This window comes from Anopheles maculipalpis, chromosome 3RL (genome assembly GCF_943734695.1).
Source record: "Anopheles maculipalpis chromosome 3RL, idAnoMacuDA_375_x, whole genome shotgun sequence".
In the NCBI taxonomy this organism is placed as follows: Eukaryota; Metazoa; Arthropoda; class Insecta; order Diptera; family Culicidae; genus Anopheles; species Anopheles maculipalpis.
In genome coordinates, this window is record NC_064872.1 from 88,966,734 (window position 1) to 88,986,619 (window position 19,886).

At 45.9% G+C, this 19,886-nt stretch overlaps 2 protein-coding genes across 4 annotated transcripts in view; both read right to left on the reverse strand.

The window, feature by feature from the left end:
• LOC126561800 (uncharacterized) overlaps positions 1 to 19,886 on the reverse strand; it is a 39,681-nt gene that overhangs the window by 11,451 nt on the left and 8,344 nt on the right. The window contains exons 2-5 of the mRNA XM_050218124.1: positions 15,443 to 15,480; positions 13,729 to 13,822; positions 10,238 to 10,489; positions 8,834 to 9,680 (exon numbers count right to left, since the gene is read on the reverse strand). Coding sequence (XP_050074081.1) covers positions 8,834 to 9,680; positions 10,238 to 10,489; positions 13,729 to 13,822; positions 15,443 to 15,480 — 1,231 coding nt within the window. The remainder of the gene's footprint in view (positions 1 to 8,833; positions 9,681 to 10,237; positions 10,490 to 13,728; positions 13,823 to 15,442; positions 15,481 to 19,886) is intronic.
• Positions 15,411 to 19,886, reverse strand: part of LOC126561391 (homeodomain-interacting protein kinase 1) — a 199,835-nt gene continuing 195,359 nt past the window's right edge. For all 3 annotated transcript variants that reach the window (XM_050217505.1, XM_050217503.1, XM_050217504.1), the window contains one exon: positions 15,411 to 15,422. The gene's annotated coding sequence lies outside the window, so the exon portion shown is untranslated. The remainder of the gene's footprint in view (positions 15,423 to 19,886) is intronic.

A 19,886-nucleotide genomic window follows, 5' to 3' on the forward strand; every position in this document is an offset into this window, starting at 1 on the left:
GTTGACACAAAGACAGTATTAAAAAAACGAATAAACTAAATTTGATGAACAATTTTCAAACATTTGGTCCTCAAATCATTCAATTCGTTTAGTTTGTTACAAAATTATCAACAAGACAAGCAAACTTACTGATTTTCAATGCAAACAAGACTTCTTATTAACGCTCGTTGGCGAACCAGTCAAAGCAGAATCCGTTTAACTTGTAACGAAACTTCCCGCAAACGACATTGCGGTTAATTGAGGCCAGTCAAGATGGCGTTAGTTTGTTTTTACGAGCTTCATCATTCCATCAATGCACAATCTTAAATCTCAGTTTTTATTTTATGACTCCAACTGTGCAACCTTCCCTCTTACTCATGCCCTATTTTCTCAGTCACGCATCGGAGCTGGTGCGTCACAAAACTCCACCATCGGTATGCCGTCCGCCACCATTTATCTCAATTACCTTTAAGTGAAGTGAAATTAAACTCATTCCGCAATTTGCTGCCAGTAAATGGGGAAAACCGGGTCTGTGAGGGAGGGGGTGTGAAAAGACGGAACAATAAAATGTTGGAAAAACTTCACATTCCCATTCTCGTCCCAGTCAAGCCATTGCTGGTGCGAGCCTTTCGAGCACCGCAGCAAACCATCGGAGAAAGACGCAAGCAAGAAGCGCATACACATTTTTCCTTTTTCGGTGGTTCTCGAACGCATAAATTGGCTTCCTCATCGGTCGCTTTGGGCTGGAAGCCCCTGGGAGAGGTTGTGAAAGTGCTGTGTCACTCGATTGTAACTTTGTTCCGATTCGTGCGCTTCTCCTTTTACGACGATCATCGAAAATAGGGAAGGTTTTGTGTGATGACGAGAAAAACGCACATCCCAATCATGATGCCCTATGTTTTTCTCTTGCTTTTCAATGCTAAACATCCGAGCATTAGCAGCAGCAGCAGCAGCAGCAATCCTTATTGACGGACGCACTGAAGGTATGTACATGTGCGTGACGTTGGGAGACGATGGTAGCGAAGCGTTTCGCATACATTTTGCTTTCATTTTCCAAATGAACGTCTCCCAACATCGCATCGCAGAAGGAGTTGGGTGAACAATTTGCCTCCTGAAAATGGCGATCCACACCCGCCTTGCGAGTTTTGCGTGGTGGTGGGACTGCGAATGAGAGGTAAATTGCCACAAAAAGTAGCTCGTTGTAAACTGTCTGTGTAGTACACGTTCGGATGAATAAATTAGAGTAACGAATATCTTGTCTAACCCCTTTATACCTTCCCCCGAACGCTGTTTACACCATCGTTATGCGAAAGGAAACTGGTTCGTCATTTCCGCTGGTGTGTCCCACCACCAACCCCAAGCATTCTCCATTTTTCTCGAAAGAAAAATAGCTTCCTTCCAAAAAAACCCGTGGCTTTACATCGACAAGTAGGATTTTTCAGCATTACTTTACGATTCCCCTTTTCCTACTCTCCTACCTTGAGCCTTTTTGATGTCTCCTTCTCACTCGGTTTATCTATCTAGCTGTCTGCCCTTTTCTCTCAGTCTCTGCGCTGATTACTGAGCATATTTTATGCAGATGATATTTGGCCCCTTTTGCGACCCCTGCGGGTAGTAATGGGTGGTGAAACGGGGAAGCATCCTCTGATGATAATGATAATGATGCCGGATGAATGCTGGTGAGTTGTGACTGTGTGTGCTTGGCTGGTAACGCACACACGCGGCAAGGTAGGTACGACAGGGGTGAGTTGTCTTTGTGAAAAATGAAGATTTGGAGCTTTCGGCTTCAATTGAGGAAATTACCTTTTCGGCGAATCGAAATCCTTTCGCACGAAGTTTGCTCACGAGCTGAACCCGGGCGTTGTTGTTGCCGTCGTTTGCACATGGAAGGAATTTGGAAGGATTGATCCTGCTGCCATCGCTGCCATCCATTTTCGGGAGACGAATCGGTGTAAACAACATTTGAAACACGCGGTCACAAGGGGAACGGAAGATCGTTTTAACGGCACAAATACATGGCCAACACGTCTTAAGCGGATGTGGAGGTTGGAAAGAGGATAAGGATTGGGCCGTGTTTCCTGTGGTTTGTTTCCTCTTTTTCTCTTTTTTTTCTTGCTTTTCAAAGTAATACGCCACCGGAAGTTGTTTCGCAGTAAAAAATGTGCAAATTGTTTCTCCTTTCGGTGGTTTACGGGTGGTTTCAATCCTTCTGCTTTGCTTCGGTTCGCTCATCCAGAATGTGTGTTTGTGTGTGAGTGCTTGTTTTCCTATCCTGCTTTTATGCGCAATTGAAAACGTTGGATTGGTAAGCAAAGTTTAAGATTTATGAAAGGTTAAAAGTAATAAAACGGTAAAGGATAAGTATTTTCTCCCTACCGACTGCTTCTCGACCGTTCTGGAAGCAATTTGATGTTTTACTTATTTGAAATTTTCATGCTTAAGTTAATGTCGGTCATAAAAGTGGATTATTTTGGCTTTTGACTTCATTTTGTAATTAATTTTTTTAACAACGATGATAAAAAACAGAAAACTTGGTTTCACATGGCAGATGGTTAAATATAACAAATAATATTCAAAACGATATAACTGGTTGTACATAGAAAAGTCAAAGGATAATACATTTGCAAACTAAAACGAAATAAGAATCGTTTTAAGTAGCCGAATAAATAAACTAACGAGACACAAGAATTAAAAAAGAAAATTTAAACTCTTTCGGCCATCAAAATTCGATTTGTCACATCGAAGATGATGTAGAAAAGTAACACAAAAAGCATTTTGGAATTGAATTACGATAAAATACCCAAAAACTACAAGACACCGGAAGAAAGGGACCACCATTTTAAGAAGAAAAATCATTTGCAGGCCGATGTTGTATCAAGACCGCATGCGGACATGCTTCCGCCCACAATCTCATTTGTCGCTTCCTTCCTTCGATTCGCAGCTGCACACTTTATCTTTATCATTATCATTTCCTCGTTTCACTCAAACCCTTCTCCGCGTGACGCTGCTTCCCAGTTTCATCAACTCTAGTCCCACTGATGTACGGGAAATGGGTTGGGCAGGTTGATGATTATCGCCCATCGAAAACGACCTGACGCTGGCAAATGGGTTTCGTATGCAAATCATGACCACTCATATAACCGAACCCGGGTGCAGTAGCAACACACACCCGGTGGCAACCACAATCACTATCAAAAGGATACCGAGAGACCATAGCTGTCAAGCCGTTTGCGTCAAGCGAACGTCGCGGTGTTCACATTAAAGGGCACTTTCCGCTCGTAGTCGTTTCGGGAGTTGCGCGCGTGTCCGATCTGGATCTCGATGCCTCGCAAAGTGTCACAATCACTTTTTCTCGCTGGCTGGAGGGATGAAAGAGTGAAAGATGGTCGGAAAATGGCCCACCCTTTTTTGGGGCTGATTGCGGCCTGGTAAGATTGCTTTATTATCGGTTTGAAGGCTTGCCAAGACTTTCGGTTAAGTCTGTCGCTGATGGAGTGGCTGTTACCCTCTTTTAGATTATTGCGGTTTCCTCCCTTTCCTCGCCTTGGTAGCATTCTTTTCCGGCTTTCCCCGCTCGAAACTCGAAATGAACGCTTTGGGAGCAAAAAGAAAAAAGGGGGAAAAACAGGGAGTGTGTTTTTGTGGCACGAAACGAACAGAAATTGTCCGGGACATGGTGGCACGGTGGATTGGAATTTGATTCCCGACAAAACGATACGATCGCAAACGCTTGGTGTGGTCGGCACCATCGTTAGGCTTTCGGGTCGGAAAATGGGCTTTACCGTTGCACAGCGCCAGGTGAACCATAGGACAGGTGATTAGAGAAATGATAGCCATCGGATAAAAGCATCCAGAGATTGAGGCATTTTGAAGGATTGGCTTCTACTGGGGACTGAGATTAACGTCGAGTCGTTTCGGTTCAATGTGGAATGTCAATAATTACGTGCCATGAAAAGTGGACCCACAGAATGTCCAATTTGATCCTCCCGGTCGAGATTGATTGGTGATTGGTATTCGGCTTCGGTTACATGAAAGCAGTGAGAACACATTCGCTGGTGCCAAATCTGTAGACCAGATTGCATTCGAAATCAATATGTGTTTGTAGCCATATAGCTGTGGTGGTTAGTGGATTTTCTCAACCACTCTAACCCGCGCCAGGGAAACACGGCAGTGGAGGAAACCTGGTCTAATCAACGCGAAACTGTAATCACATACTCAGCGGGTGAAAACAAAGCAATGCGGAACTGAAGCTAACAACGGGAGATATTCCGCCCATTTATGCTTACAAAAATACATGCATAAATACACACGAAAGCTTCAAGCGCAATTGCACACACGGTTGGCTCACAAAGAATGACTTTTTCGGGTTGTGTGATTCCATTTTTGCCAGTACAGCTAACTGGTATTGTGTAGGATGATTTTGTGTTACAGTGCGGACGAAAAAAAAGATCATGAAAATGGTGACCTTCTAACTATCAAATATGTATTTTCCTTCAATGGAGACGCCTGGTGTTTTGTAAAATGTACGTTTAATTTTTAATTTTTCAAGGTAAATGCAATGTAATTTTAAAACAGTAGCAGATGACTACCAAATATTAATTTTAAAATGGAGCAAAACAATTTAATTTATTTCCAGTTAGCAATAAACTCGAATACATTGTTTATTGCTTTATTGCTTTATTGGATCAGGATTTAATACGAAAATTTCGATTCTCCTTTTGAATGCACAAAATATCGTAGCATTTTATCACGCACTGTCCATCCACACACTGAACGTAAAATAGTAGGAAAGAGCTAAATAGTGCATTGCCCACAATCGAAAGCTGCTGAATAGCTACTCGCATTGTGTGTGAACGCAATCCAACTGCTGGAAAGTTAAATATTCCGAGAAAAAAAAGGGATCTATCAGTGGGTGGAAAATTTCCAGCAAACGGTTTCTTCCCACCCTCACTCCCACTGGCCATTCACTTCTTTCGCTTCAGTTGTGGAAATTTATGTTTCAACCCCATCCAAAAGCACAAATACATCGCTGATATCGTCGGCGTTTGCCAAACAGGCGAACAGTCGATGCACATTACCTCCATTATCGGTTCACATGGCCGTGCACCAAGTGGTCGAGTGTTTGAACTCCCAACCGGTACAAAACAAAATGCTGGTACAAACGACCATCATAGACCGAACGAGCGGACCTCCGCCCGTGTCGGTCTGCCTACACCTCCTGTTTGCCCATTTATCGAATATTCACAACCGGTTTGGCAGGCACTCGTTGTGCATTTCCGATGCTTCATTGTTCGCCGTGCACAATTCGCAGCCAAAAGATGTAGAGCGAGAGAGAGAGCGAGAGAGAGAGAGAGAGAGAGAGAGAGAGAAGAACGAAACTACGGACAAAGAAACGTCCGAATGCACACAATCAATTCGCAACAAAGGATCAGTGTCCAGGCGTTCCATGGAAAGGCGTGCAGAATTCAAGGGTTAGATGTTCAGCTCGAGCCGCAGCACCATGTTTGAAACACGGGATTCCTTTAATGTTTGTAGCTTGTTTCTTGGAATTTTCGGACTCCAGGTGCTTACAGAAAAAAACTCTACCAGGTCCTTACAAACGGTTTAAACAGTGCTTTCGTTTGAGGATTGCCTTTCAATCGTAATTAGCAACCAAGCAATCCGAGAACGACATGGTCATTTCCGATTACCGTTGGATTGTCCTCAGCCGCATTGTACGCCTTTAGGGCACAGTCGTCTTACGGAGGTTGTGGAAAACCGAACCTTTAACTACAATGTAGCGCCGCGGTCGGGTTTTCGATCGATGAGGACGATTCCATCGATGCGTTGCTGGCTGGTTGCAGGTTGCCACGGCTTAGCTTCTATGGTAGGCGGCCTACAGTCCGATGGGCGACCAGGAAGGGCAACATGGTAGGAAATCATATCGGAAGCGACGGTACTGAATATTCATGAGCGATTCGGAACGGAGATTATTTGATCGATCATTGTTTCGCTGTAGCTCTCCCTTGCGTAGCCGGCAAAGTCTAAATGTGTGTATGTGTGACCGGTTGTGTGGATGTATGTACGGCAGTATGTTGTAGTTAAACTTGCACCAAACACAGCAAACACGATGGTTTTTGCACAAAATGTTGTGTTCTCCTTGAGGCAAATCAAACGGTTGATATGCTTTATTTTTTGAAGTTCTTCCATACTGGCGAACACACTATGGAAGGCTTCTCTTCTTCTCACCAACGGTCTCCCTTCACCTCCCTCCCATCCTTTACTTCTTCGCACGATGCTACGCGTGTGTGAAAGTACGCGTACATCCCTGACGGGCGTGTTTTCACACGTACAAAGTTGCTATTTTGTATGTATGCGTGGCGTTGGTTGTGTGCGTGAGATAGGAAGAGAAAAACCCGGATAAATAAGAAACTATACTCCCGGCGGGAGCTGGTTCGTTGAAAAGGTTAGCGAAGCATTTCGATTAAGCACGCAAACATGAGCACACGGGAAGAACGAAAAGCTGCTGCTGCTGCTGCTGCTGCTGCTTTGCAGTAGGTTTGCGCCGGGAAAATGTTCAGCCATATTCCAAAACCATTGGCACCAGCCAGCGTCCATTGTTCGACGTATAATGCTCGCAGCGAATGAGCCTCCGGTGGGATGATCCAAGCCAAAAGCACACGATCGTGGGTGAGTTTCGGCGATGGTGCGAGTGGCATGCTGCAAATTAAATAATTCATCTATGTCTTGTAAGCACACGAGCAGATATGCATGGATGAAACACATGGCTTGACTTTTAAACAGTTCGTGGAACATATACCGCGGTAAATGAATCCAATTATGTGGAGCAAAGTTTTCACCCGTTCGATGGAGGCGCCTGGTGTTTTGTAATATTTTTAAATTTTTTTATGAAAATATGACATGATAAAATTCTGAATCTATTTCATATAAAAAAGCAACACACATCACGCCTGAAAATTGCTCTTTTCAGATTCGATTAAAAATGCATTTAATATTGCACAAATAAGATTGGTGCCGCGATCAGGATAATATCAACGCGCTGTCAACACTACGCAATCAATGCAAAATGGTGAACGCAAAATCTCGCATCTATATCCCCTCAACCCCCTCCCCTCCCACCCAATCACTATCAATTAGCACACACGACAAACGTATTTCCAATAAAAAGAAAACACGCGCGGCGCTCATTAATCGAAGCACCAAACCAAAACTCCCGCCCGAAGAAAGGAGCGGCAACCACCGAAAAGCTTTTCCAAAGTAGCATAATTAATGAAACATTAGTGTTCGAAAACGATAAATTTGTGTGCTCAATGATTTATACACAGCCAAACACCCAACCACGAGAGAATGCTCGCCGAGTCGAGGCGGTGTACGGTCAGGGTCGTGATTCCTTCCAGGCACGTACCATGCATGCACTCTCGTACTTGCCCGACAGTGCCCACGTTATGGCCACGTATGAGTTTTCCAACAACGTAGAAGCTCCGGGTCATAAGACGGGACCATGGCCAGGCGGCCATGGAGGCCATGGTGGTACGTCCGTAAACTCTAACTAAAAGCCAAACACAAAACTTGCCATGTGATGTCATGGGTGCGTTTGTGCTATTATTTATTGATGCCATTAAAAGCGCCCGGCTGCAACTACAAAGTTGCATTTCTGTTACTACTGTTGCTGCTGCTTTTATTGCTGTTTATCGTGCTCGTGCACAACGACTGCAATCGATCGACCTCGATACGGGTGGGGAGGAATTATTCACGATCCCAAATACCCGGTTGGCGAAGGTCGAGCACACGACGGGCATTAGTGGGTGGCTTGGTTGAGCCCCCGACAGGGACGAGTTCAAATTGTTGCACCATCATGTGCAGCACGGTGCGAGCCAACGAGTTTGGCAGCTAATTTCATAAATAAAGTAAATTGTTTGATGAGTTTTTGCCAAACGCCGTGCGTACAAACAAGACAGCCGACCGTGGGCCACTATTTCGTTGTCGCTGTGCGCTGATGGGTTGATGTGAATTGGTTTTGTTTATGTTGTTAAAGCGTCCTCCCGGTTGGCGAGTGGCCGGAGTGTGACAGGAAGTCGTGTCACCCTGGTGACGTATGCGTCAACAGGCCGTGCGACATGTAGTACAAATTTCGTTTAACTCAGCCTGCTGGTGTTGCAGTGGAAACGATTTGTTGCAGCTGACGCCTGCATGTTGGAATGCGTGTCTCGGCTGGAGTGGTTTTAACTGGGATATAGAGTGTAAATTTCCAGCATCGTGCGCGAACATGACCAAACAGTGCCACAAAGTAAAGCCTTCATAATAACAGCGAGTTGCACTATTAAAAGCAACATGTTTCTGTACATTTGCTCTTTGCATTAAAACAATCCTCGAGAGATAATATATAATGGCATGAATAAAAAATCACCCATTTCATCATTTGTGTTGTGGTTGCTGAGTGTGTCCACAAGCCAAGGCAGTCAACTCTTCATTAAATTCTGCAATTATCATGATTGCAGCAGCAGCACTATAGCGTTGAAAAATTGTGCTACCACGAACAAAGAGGTGCTATCGAAATTAAAAACCAGATATAAAGGGAACGTTTCCACTCGTCGAAAGCAGATGACGGTGTACGGAGTGATTCATTTCATTGCGAAGCGAGATATAAAAAAACCTCCCACTTTCTATCATGATTCTTCCACAGTAGTGAGCAATTTTGATTGACACGATGAGCAGCGGAAAACATCACAAAAAACACACTCCTTAAAACCACTTCCGTGTGCATCGTGACGGAAGTAAGCTTACAGACTCGAAAAACACACGCAGACAAAAAGCGGTACGAGCGAGCGCAAAATAGTCCGTCCATACTACTCACCGTCAAGCTCGACGACGAATTGCTGCTGGTCATCGTCGTATGTCGCCATTGTGCGCCGACCGCTACACTCCGCTCGATATTTATCGCCGGTATCATCCGTTGCACAGCTTCTCGACGTACTGCGGGAGGCAATGCGATGGCGTTCTTTATCATCGCGCTGCCATTTCACGACAGCGTCCGAGTCTGAGACCGCGGTCAACTTCTGGCACCCGGCGTCGGCGTTGTAATCCGAAACGCTCGCACGGTGACGGATGCGGTTGTCATCGTGATCGGCACGATTGATTCTTGCTAGGTGGTCCGCACATTCGTTATGCTTCCTATTGTCATCGCCTGATACCACCGTGCGGGAGGACGCAGTGGACGCGGAAGATGCTGCTTTCCGCATCCGTACACGATCTGCATTATCTCGATCCGAATCCGATGCTACTAACGAAGGTATTGATTCCTCCGGCGTGAAGGTGGTGTTGGATCGGGAATGAGATTTTCGCTTCGTAGACGCCTCGAGTACGATTCTGGGCGATTTCGACGAAGATGAGTGCTTGGGTTCGTTTCGTCGAGCAACGGTGCGGTGGTAGTCCGTCAGGTGCATCCCAGGGGAGGAAGAATGTGATTGAATGGGAGTTGCATCGGTATCGCACTCTGAAGACTGTACGGCTGGCGCATAATTATGCAGCGATGGATGACGGCGATGACGTGCGATGGTGACACTGCCCGTATCGACCAGCGTCAGTGCATCGTCCGTTGGCTCTTCGTCCAGAAATTCTATCTGCTTGATGGAAAGTCGGTGAATGTGGCCGAGTTCGCTTTTCACCTTTCGCAAGTGCAAGGCTTGAGCGTCCAAAAAAAGCTGAAACCAAGCAAAAGACATACAATCAAATTGATGAATAGTGTTATTTCAAGTGTTGAAGAACATTAAGGAGCAGTAGAAGAGAGAGGGAGAGCGATATCAAGCGTTTCCCAAGAAAAGACACTGCAAGTAGAAGAGAAAGTGAACCATTATTCATTCGTTCTTTTAATCGTCTCAGGTGTTAACTTGACAGCCACAAAGACACTTGAACGAAAACGACGCGGTTCAACAAACTGCTCGTCAGCAATGATTGTCAACGCGTTCCGCGAAAAACTTGACACTTGAAATATTCTTATTCGGCGAAAGTTTAAACCACTCAACTTGAATGAAGGGGGGGGGGGGGGATGAAAATCTCGTCTTTCACAAAAGTTGTACCCATCATTACTATTGAGAAAGTGCTGCTCGGATGACTCGGATATCTCGTTAAACCCAGTAACAAAGCCGTCAAGCTTCTTTACAATGGCTGACAGCAAATTGAACGTTCATTTTCAATATTAAACTTTCCATTTACAAAACAGAACAAAAAATACACTGATAGCAACCACTTTTTAACCCACCTCAAGCTTCTGGTTCTCCAGCTGGGCCACCATTAGACGCTTTTCCATCTCAGCCCGCTCCTGGTCGACGCGTTTCAGCTTGCTTTGCATTTCCTTCAGATTCCGCTTCAGATCGTTAATCAACACAAGCTTAAGGTTTTTCTCATCAACCGCGAGCTTTAATTTCGTAATATCTTGCTCCATGGAATGGTATCGTTCCTTCATCGCTTCTTCCATCCTTTGCTCGGCCTTGTTGTTCACTCGGAGCTGTTTCTGTGGAAAATAGGAAAAAAACGCGCACGCTTTTAGATGAAACAGTCCAGCTTCGTTAGCCCACAACACCACAAGGGAAGGAGGTAAAAATATACACACAAACGTCAAGCTTTGACAACCGAGCGATAGGTTAGTAATTAAAAGGAAGTGATAATTATTCGACGCGTTTCCGCTTGCCCCGTTTATCGACACACACACACATACGCACATACGCACGCACAAGACTATAACGAACCCGAGAACGATCGACATCGACTGTCGGTAGATGGGGCAAACGGGATCAGACCACCGCTCGGGCTCCCTGCTGTGCTGTGCCAAAAGGGATTTGAACAAACGCGTTCCGATAGGGGGTGATTAACGTGTGGAAATGAAACAGTTCCGGGAAGGCTCATTCCGCACGTACGCATTACCAACACAAATACACACATTAAGACCCACATGGAAGCTTGCCATCCGAAAAGGAGATTAGTGCGCTTAGGCCTATCGTGTGCAAGAAATTTATCGCCATCTGGCGTCTTATTGACAACAACGGTGGCCCTGGCGGCTCCGGAAATATGTTACTGACTCAGCATCTCCACCACCGGGAGCGGATCAGGATCAGCCCAATGACGGGGGTGCAATGGACGTGAGGGGGATGAATGTATCCACAAACAAAATTACCTCACATCTCACCCTTCACCGGTGTGTGTCTGCACACACGCAAATGTTTTGGAAGTCTGGAACGTCCAGGTCCGGTTGCTGATCTTTCTTATTTGACAACGTAATTGCGTGACCGTCGGCCTTTCGGCACGTGTCCTGTTTATCCCACTGTACTGCTGTAGGTGGGAAGGTGTTGCGAGTGGTAAGTGTTGCGGCCGTGGCTGAGTAATTACTACAATCAATCAATGTGTGTGTTTTATCAGTCGAACGTGTCCTGCGGTTGCCGGTGCGCATTACCGACGAATGTGGTCGATGTCAACGAGCGTCCTAACAAGCGCCATCTTTGTGTGTGTGTGTGTGTGTGTGTGTGTGGGTATGTGCAAGTTGTCTCCGGACTGTTGTTTTCTTATGGGATGGTGTAATGTCTACCATCAGTCTGTGTGCCGGCGGTGGAACGGTACCGAAGAAATGGTCCGGAAGAGAACATACCGCAAGACAATTGCTGCACAACTGCAAAATAATCACCGTACTTGGGACGAATGGACAGTTTTACATTTACGAAACGCAACACGGTTGTTGGGTGCTCTCGAGGCAGACAGTGGTTGAAGCAAATAGAACAACGATGAGGTCAGCGTTGAATAGTTTCCATTGTCGATCTGGTTAGGACTACAATCATCATTCGGCTTTCGTACAGTGAGGTGACCATTACAACACCAAAAACCCGGAACTGGTGGGATTTCCAGGAAAATTACAACATTACCAGGCACATAAAGGCACAGACCACCACAGTAAATGTTTGATGTTGTGTGTTGCTCCACTTTTTTTGTTCCAGCACATTCCCCACAACTTTGCGACCATTTATTAACCTCGGCACAGGTTCCGGGGCGAGTTCGATAAAACTTTTCCAATTTCCTTATGAAAGGCGCGATAAAAAGCAGTAAAAAGAGTGCGAGAATCTGTCGGAAAACAAAAACACAAGCGAGAGCCAGGGAAAAAAGACTCCACGAGAAAAACACATATTCATCACGGGACCCGTATCGAAAAGGTCGCGAAAAGGATTCGCCACGGGACGGTAATACTGCCCGGGGACTAAGTACGGTTAGAAACAACATTGAAACATTGATTAATTAATTTCCTTCACGAGTTTTACGATGGGGTTGAAGTTCACGCGCGGATGATGAACTTACTTCCGCCTAAAGCTTGGTTGGTGGTTACGCTTACGAACGCGATGGAAGTTGTTTCTGACTAACACCACGAATATGTGCTCTTTTTTACATAAGGTTTTGAATGCTTTTTTGTTGTGTGTGTAAGTTTCTTGCAGGAATGTTGTACTAGCCATGTATTGAAGATTAAATTCTGTAATTACACTGCCCAATTATTAATACAACTCTTTTTTTTTCAATCTCTATCGTTCCAGGTAAGCACAAATATTCTAGAAATACAGAAAGGAATCAAAAAATCGTACAAGAAGGTACAAGATCTCCCTCCTTCTCTAACCTTGAAGCTTAAGCATCTTCTGCATATTCACAAAACCTCTGCTTGGGGAACAATTCCTCGACAGCAAACGCAATAACGATGCAAACGCAAAACTATGCACAAAAGGTGTAAAAGGTAAGCGCGCGCGCACAAAACTTCATTAATGGTTGCTAGTTTAATTTATGGTCCCATGCCCATTTCAATGCAGCGCGCCCTTTTGCCCTGCACAAATGAGCTTGAAAGTTGCGCTAGCCTTTCCTGACGGCCTGAACTGTTGCAAACCTATTACCGGTAAGGAGCAACAACAACGAAAAAAAAAAGACAGAAAAAAGGGTCCAACGAGCGCGACGACAGTGATTGCATTGAGCCCGGTGGTGTGCATCACAGGCTAGGCTAGGCTTCGCTTCGATTCAACCCAGGCTTTAGAGATAAGCCATCGCGATGCAGATAATCGGACAATGAATAAATTGTGCTAAGTTAAGCGTTCGCCTAGCGTTATCTTCAGTACGAGAGGGTGTGCAGAAAGGTGCGATAGTCGTTCGGTCGATCGCAAACGCCATTCGACGGCGATGGTACCTCGGTCGACCATGGAGAAGCCATGGGTGAAATAAAATTTTATAGTATCGTGTTAAAATCCGCACCATAATCTCCTGTGCAGCATACCGAAAAGCGTGTCCATTCCGTTGGGTTGCTACTGGTACTGAAGCTTTAGCAGTGCGTTCCATGCTAGCCGTAGGAAAAGCACCAAGTGGCAAAGAAAGCACTGGCTTTCTTTACGTTTCCCTAAAGCTTAACACCAGTATCAGAGCACTGCACATTGGCAGAAGAAATCGTTGGTCAAGATAATGGGAAGAAAAATGATAAATTTTCCTAACCTAAAATCGCTACCATAGCGAGTGCTCTCTGGGGAGGAGATAGTCGTTCGTTCTATAAAAACGTACAAAACCATAGCCTCGCTTTTGGTGAAGCTGTAGCACGAGGCTGAGGGAAGGGGGCTTTGCCGGACACAAAGAACACACTAACAGCAGGAGAGAGAGAGAGAGAGAGAGAGAGAGAGAGAGAGAGAGAGAAGGGAAGAACAAAAAGAAGCAGTGAAACGATGAGCCTTAAAAGAAACTAATTACCTGCAGATAATTAATCTGCTCCGTTAACTGGGCGCTTTCCAGGGCGTGCCGGTGCCGTTCGTCCTGCCAGTTTCGTTGCAGCAGCTGACAGTTCCTGAAGGCAACAAAACAAAAACAAGAAGAAGAAAAAAAATGGTAGCATGAGCAGCGAAAGAAAGAACGAAAGAAAGAGGTGGGTACGGAAGAAATAATTATTATGATTGTGACGAAAAAGTTTTATCCCCTCCGCGAACGCCCCAAAACGCCATACAAAAACACACAGCACCGGTGGCGCCAGTACCCGGGCAAAGAATTAGTCCTCCGGTCCGGACGTTGGCGGAAAGAGAACAAGAACCAGAACGAACTAGAAGATGGGCTGGATGGGTGGGATACTGTTACGGGAAGGAGTTGGAGTTTCCGGATGGGATACGGAGCAGAGCGGGACGAGAGGCGAGTTTTGACAAATAGTACAAACACAGTTCAGTTGCAAATGGAAGGACGAAAACTCCACTACACATTGCTAAAACGACAAAATGGGACGTAAGGGACAGGGTTGTACCGTAATATGGAGGAAGCAGGCCAATACAACTGTCTAGATCTTTTCTCTCACAACACACACACACACACACACACACGACACCATTGAAAGACATATACACACACAGATAAACTTGCCCAGAGCTCATGTTCTGGGTTTTCTGAACCCTGGTGCAGGAATATTATAAATACACCCCGTTATCGTTAAACGGAGAAGACAGACAAAAAACACGGCCTCCAAGTTAAGACTAACACTGGAGCAGTGGAGAACTGATAAGAGGACGGTGGGAAGGGAGAAGAGCTCAAAGGAAAGGGAATGGTTTGCAAAGCAAATGGCGAACGTAAATAAGATATTTCGATGTATCTAATGAGGATTCATTTAGCTGCGCTTCGCTGAACGAAAACGATGGACGATGATTTAATGCTGGCGATTAATTTGAAACCTTCACATTCACGCGTCTCCGCCTTGGCGAAGGAGTACCCCGGAGGAATGGATGAGCGAGCCAGTTGGTCTTATTTGTCTCGTTCGCGAACCAAATCGAGCTTACTCCCGAGAGAAGAAGCGAAAAGACACCGGAACAGATTTTTCATTCTATCATCTAAACGGTGGGGCTTTCGCTCCCCTTTTGGTTGGGGTACGAGTGGAGGGTGAAGTGAGCGGTGGCAAACAGAACCGTTTAATGATCGGATGAAATATCCCAGAGACCTTCCCGGTCCCCTTAGCCAATCATTCCTCCTCCCTCGAACAATAGCGATGGACAGTGCGGATTGTTTGCTAATATTCGTCGCTTGTTTCCACCATCTCGCTGTCCGTTCGCCATTTTTCTTCTCGATGTGTTTTTCACCCGATCAAAGTCCTCCCATCCCTACTCGCCAAACCAGCATTCTTTCTGCACGAAATAAGGAACTGGTATCGGTACAGCTCGCCATTCTTTGAGGATATGAGGAAGGAGCCACGGGAGGAAGAAATTGGTGCTGAGATAATAATGGCGCCCGGTACCGTTCTCTTTCTCTAATGAGCCATGGTCATGGTGGTGACCGGCAGAAGTAAATGGTCGCCCCCGTCCTTCAAAGACAACGGCATTAGGCACGAGCAGAATGGGGAGAAAAAAATATTGATGAAACGGACTACGGAGAGACCGACGCAGTTTTCCACGGTGGGAGGAATCGAAGGAAAACTGATGGTAATTATACTTACGGGCATTCGGTGTTGTCTTGCACAGAGTTTGTATCGTTCTGCGGAAGAGAAAAAAGGTGATAAGAGAGAAAAAAAACATAGTAAATTATTTATTTAACACGAATGAATTGGATCAATGGATACAATCTGGTGTCGATTTGAACGCGACGCCTAAATGTAGGCAATTAAAAGCACTCAGCTCAATAATGTCCATTTTTGTTTTGCGAGGAAACCTTAAAGTCTTACAAAAGAATAAAACCCTGTTCAACAGTCTAATAAAAATGGCAACCAGTCCACACACGTCAGGTTAAAGCTCTGATATCACCGGCTTTGGTACCCGGCCTGTGGTGTTTCTAGCAGGTGTGTACGCGCAAAAATAGGAACCCGGCAGAGCCTGGCATGATTTATTGTACAATCACACACACCACACGTGTACCGAACCGCGGGGATGAGGCTTCCTATTGGAGCTTTACGGAGAACGACTTGATTGCCTTTTCCTTTTTTGGGTTTACGTTTACATCGCGAAGGAAAGAGAGTCCACCCATCGATCATTCCTGTGACAAAATATATACGATAATATATGCCCTTTTCTGGTTGGGCTTTCGCCAACCCACCAGCCAACTTCAAGGCTTCGGATGCTGTAAGTAGAGGTTGATTCTTGGTGCCTTGGATTTTTTTTTTGTGGTGAAAAAGATATTGTAAGAACACCTTCAACGTGCTGCTACTTTTAACCATTTATGAGCCACACGGCACACACACTCACACACACAGCAAAAGCGGATAGATTGAGGCACGTCTTTGAAATGTATCCTCGGCCAGAAGGAGCAACGGGTTCGGAGGAGAGTGAGGCCATTTCATATCTCACCTTCATGAAACATGAGTTACACCGTGAGTCGACAGGTATTGGTAACTTCAAGGGCCAGGTTTGCGTTCTCTACTGTATCGAATATCCCTTCAACCGGCCAGGTTTCACCAACGAGTGAGATGTTTTGTTATGCGAAAAATAATGAGTCCCTTTTGGCCTTTTCTCGTCGAACAGACGACCAGGGTAACTGAAGCTGGCGAACGCAGGAAAAGGTGAACGCCATAAATCTACAAAACTTCTGGCACACAACAACAGCCTGGTGCTTGTTGTGGTTTTCCCAAAACCCAGCCCTTTGTGAAACCCACGTAATGGACGCGGTTCATATGTCTCCCGGGCTTAAGTACCCCACGGGTACCCCCCAGAGCGCCCTCTATCCGGGTACGGGTGGCGAGGAAAAAAGTTGGTTGGTTGGAAGTTACGCTAAGAACGAAAATCAAAATACGTTCGACAGCTGATTTCAAAACAATTTCACATTTGATTGATGTATACGGCGAAAGAAAGAGAACGGAGGAGTGTAATGAGGGTTTTGGGTTCTGGTGCTTTCTTTCTGCAGCACCAGCATTCCCACGCGGGAGGGGAGAAGGCTTGATTATTTCAAACCAACAGCAAAGAAAGCGTGAAGGTGCGGGCAGCAAGCGCGTCATCAAAAACGCGCTCCCAAAAAACGGCATCGGAAATTGATGCCAGTGAATGAGTGAAAGATTTATGGCAGCTTGATTTGCTTTGGTGCCGTCGGCTTGCTGTGTGCGGAGAATTTGTGCCTCGTTAGACACCCCTAATCTGTGCATCGGGTCCGTGCCGAATGCTTAGCGCGCAGGAATGGTTGCTCCATTTTTGTTCTCCTTTTGCTAGGGTGTGCCATATGTTGATCCAAATCCTTCAATCCTCCTTTTTTCCGTCCGTTCCACCGAAAGGGGTTTTGCTGGAAAATTGGTTCTTCAGCGCTGTTATGGGCCGGATGGGAAAGGATCGTAAGTGGCCTTCACTTCAAAGAACGGACGGTAAATACCATTCTGTAACTCGCTGGTTTTCCATTCACCAAAAAAAAAAAACAAACATGCGCTCTCTTTCTCCCAGGGAAAATAAAAACTCATCGTTGATAGTACTTCCTGTGTACATGTACACCCACAAACACACAGAAACTACCTCCAAAGTACCCCGAGCTAGGGCTACGTTGAACTTACAACTTGAAAAAGGGTTTTTTTTGGCAGAGATTACGGAATATTCTCACATACTCATGAATATACCCCGAATCGACCCTTTTCACGCACATGTACAACCCATCGGTCTATCCCCAAAAAAGAAAAAAAAGGGTAAGAATTGAATTTATTTGTCCCTTTCGTTTTCGCATCAGTTTAGATGCGGCGAACAGCACATCTTCTTCAAAGTGCAAATGGACACATTTTCCTCTCGCGCAACAATGGCAGATTTTGGGGCAATATCCATGCTACCTGGCTGGTCTGGGAAGGATAAAATATGCCTTCGTTAATATATTGGTTCCCGGACGTACATGTCTTCTCCCCTTCCGCACATCGGTCCGTAAAGGTTCAATCCTCCCGCCGGTTTGTACGTAGCGCACGGAGTGGTAGTACACCGTACTTCACGCTTCTGCACCGAGGATCCTCAGCTCCCGTGTGTAGAGTGTGCTCTTACATGTTGAACTATAAAGCTCCGGAGCTTAGCGATTACTCACCATCACTATTGATGTTGGCGTTTTAGTCCACTCAAGCACAAAGCCACCGACCCAGCCCAGAAGTACCTTTCGATGGTTTCGAAAGGTTCCTCGTAGACGAGCGCTTCGCCGTACTACACGTGCCCACTTGTATCGTTCCCTGCTGGAGCACTCTTATTTTCTTCTCCGTGTACCACCGGCTGATAGGTCGTAAGTTTGCCGTGGAACAACTTCCACCGAGAGCAGGGAACTGCCCGTGACGGGCTTACCTGGTGTGTGTGTGAGCGCGGGAAACTATGAAACTCTTGTTGAATCCATTCCATCCGTTTCGAACCGCTCAATACATTACACCGTCAGATAGAGTAATTCCAGGGCTAGAAGTTTCCGGGGACATTTTGTGGCAAACGGGTACTAGCGTGCTCTTGTATCGCAAAAGCATGTGAGGTTTGTACTCGAAGTTGGAACGCTCCTCTTTAGCCTTCGCTGGAAAACTTTACATTTCAAGAAACATATTCCAGCGGGACATGGGTTGGGTCTAGTGTGTTCTAAAGGGGGGTAGGTACACAGTGCGGCCTAACAGTGCGCACTTGGTACTACCGGGCAAAGGCACTCTGCAGCGACAGGGGCTCGAGTAGCGCAAACAAGCGATCCTTGAGAACGGTACAAGCACCGCCAGAGTAATTCTTTCTTGCCGAGAGTGCGGATACACATAAAGTTCCTGCACACGTATTTATCGATCAATTGTTTTGTAGCTGCGAAATGGTGTTTGCTGTTACTGCCATTATTTAGGTTGTTAACTTCACCAATCGCCATCGATGCCATTATCCGAACGCGACAGCACTTGTCGTTCAGGGCTTTACTTCCAGTGTTGCCTTTTTTTCCTGTTGTGTTTCGTCGTTCCACCCAGTGTTTGGTGGTAAGATGCCATCTTCTGAGCCCCTTGGCTGGTGCGCCTGCTGGTAAACAACCTTGTCAGAGACTTTACTTCCCTGCTGCCTGCAGTACAAGCAGCCTAGCAAGAAAGGAACTCCCCCCGCTCTGTGTTACTGTTCAAACAAACCAGGGCTATCCTACGCTTCGGTACAGCAGGTCCTCGAGCAACAAAGATTAGGGTTCCGCCGCCGCACAGTGTGATGGGTTCCTGGGCTAAAAGTACCATCGTGACACACGTGCAATCACGAGTAGCCGATGCACGGCCATATCCAGCATAAAGGACCTCTTTATCCTTTCGCTCATCAGTAGCTTTGCCTTGTACCCCATCGACAGTAGCGAATATTGACACAAAGTGATAACTTTTTCGCAGAAAACTTTCACCAAGCCCGCCCGATTCGTTGCCACGTGTGCAAAACAACTTCCCAATGATGCCTCTCCCTCTCTCTCTCTCTTTCTCTCTCGCCAATACAGAGTGAGTGAGCCGTTTTCGGTTGGCAGATCCGGCTAAGATTTGTTGGATCTCCAAGGGCGGAAAAGGGTGTAGACGCTTGTTGATGCTTGCTTCCGGTTGGGTGCGAGAAGGAAGAAGACTGATTTAGAGCTCACACTAACCTCGAAGCGATGGAAGAGACCCGCAAGCCACTGGGCTATATCCCACGGGTTTTGGGTGAGATTCAAGTTCTTCAAGGTTTCGTGCCGTGTGTTGGGGTGCGTGTATCGAAGTTGGTTGGCTGTTGTTGTCGAGAGGTAGTACCGAACTGTACCGAAAGTTTGCCACCGGAACACGGTCGAAGGGATGATAAATGTTTATCGATTGCCGGTTGTACGAGGCCAACTTCTGCCTCTGTATAGCAACCGTGTTTCAAGTTCGGTTCTCGGTGGTTCGGATTTTACCGAACACGGGCAAGGGCAAACGTTACGTTCGAGCCCTCGCCGAAAAGTAGGATGTTTCATATTTTGGAATGGTAATAGTTTTCCTGAAGTCGTTTACATAA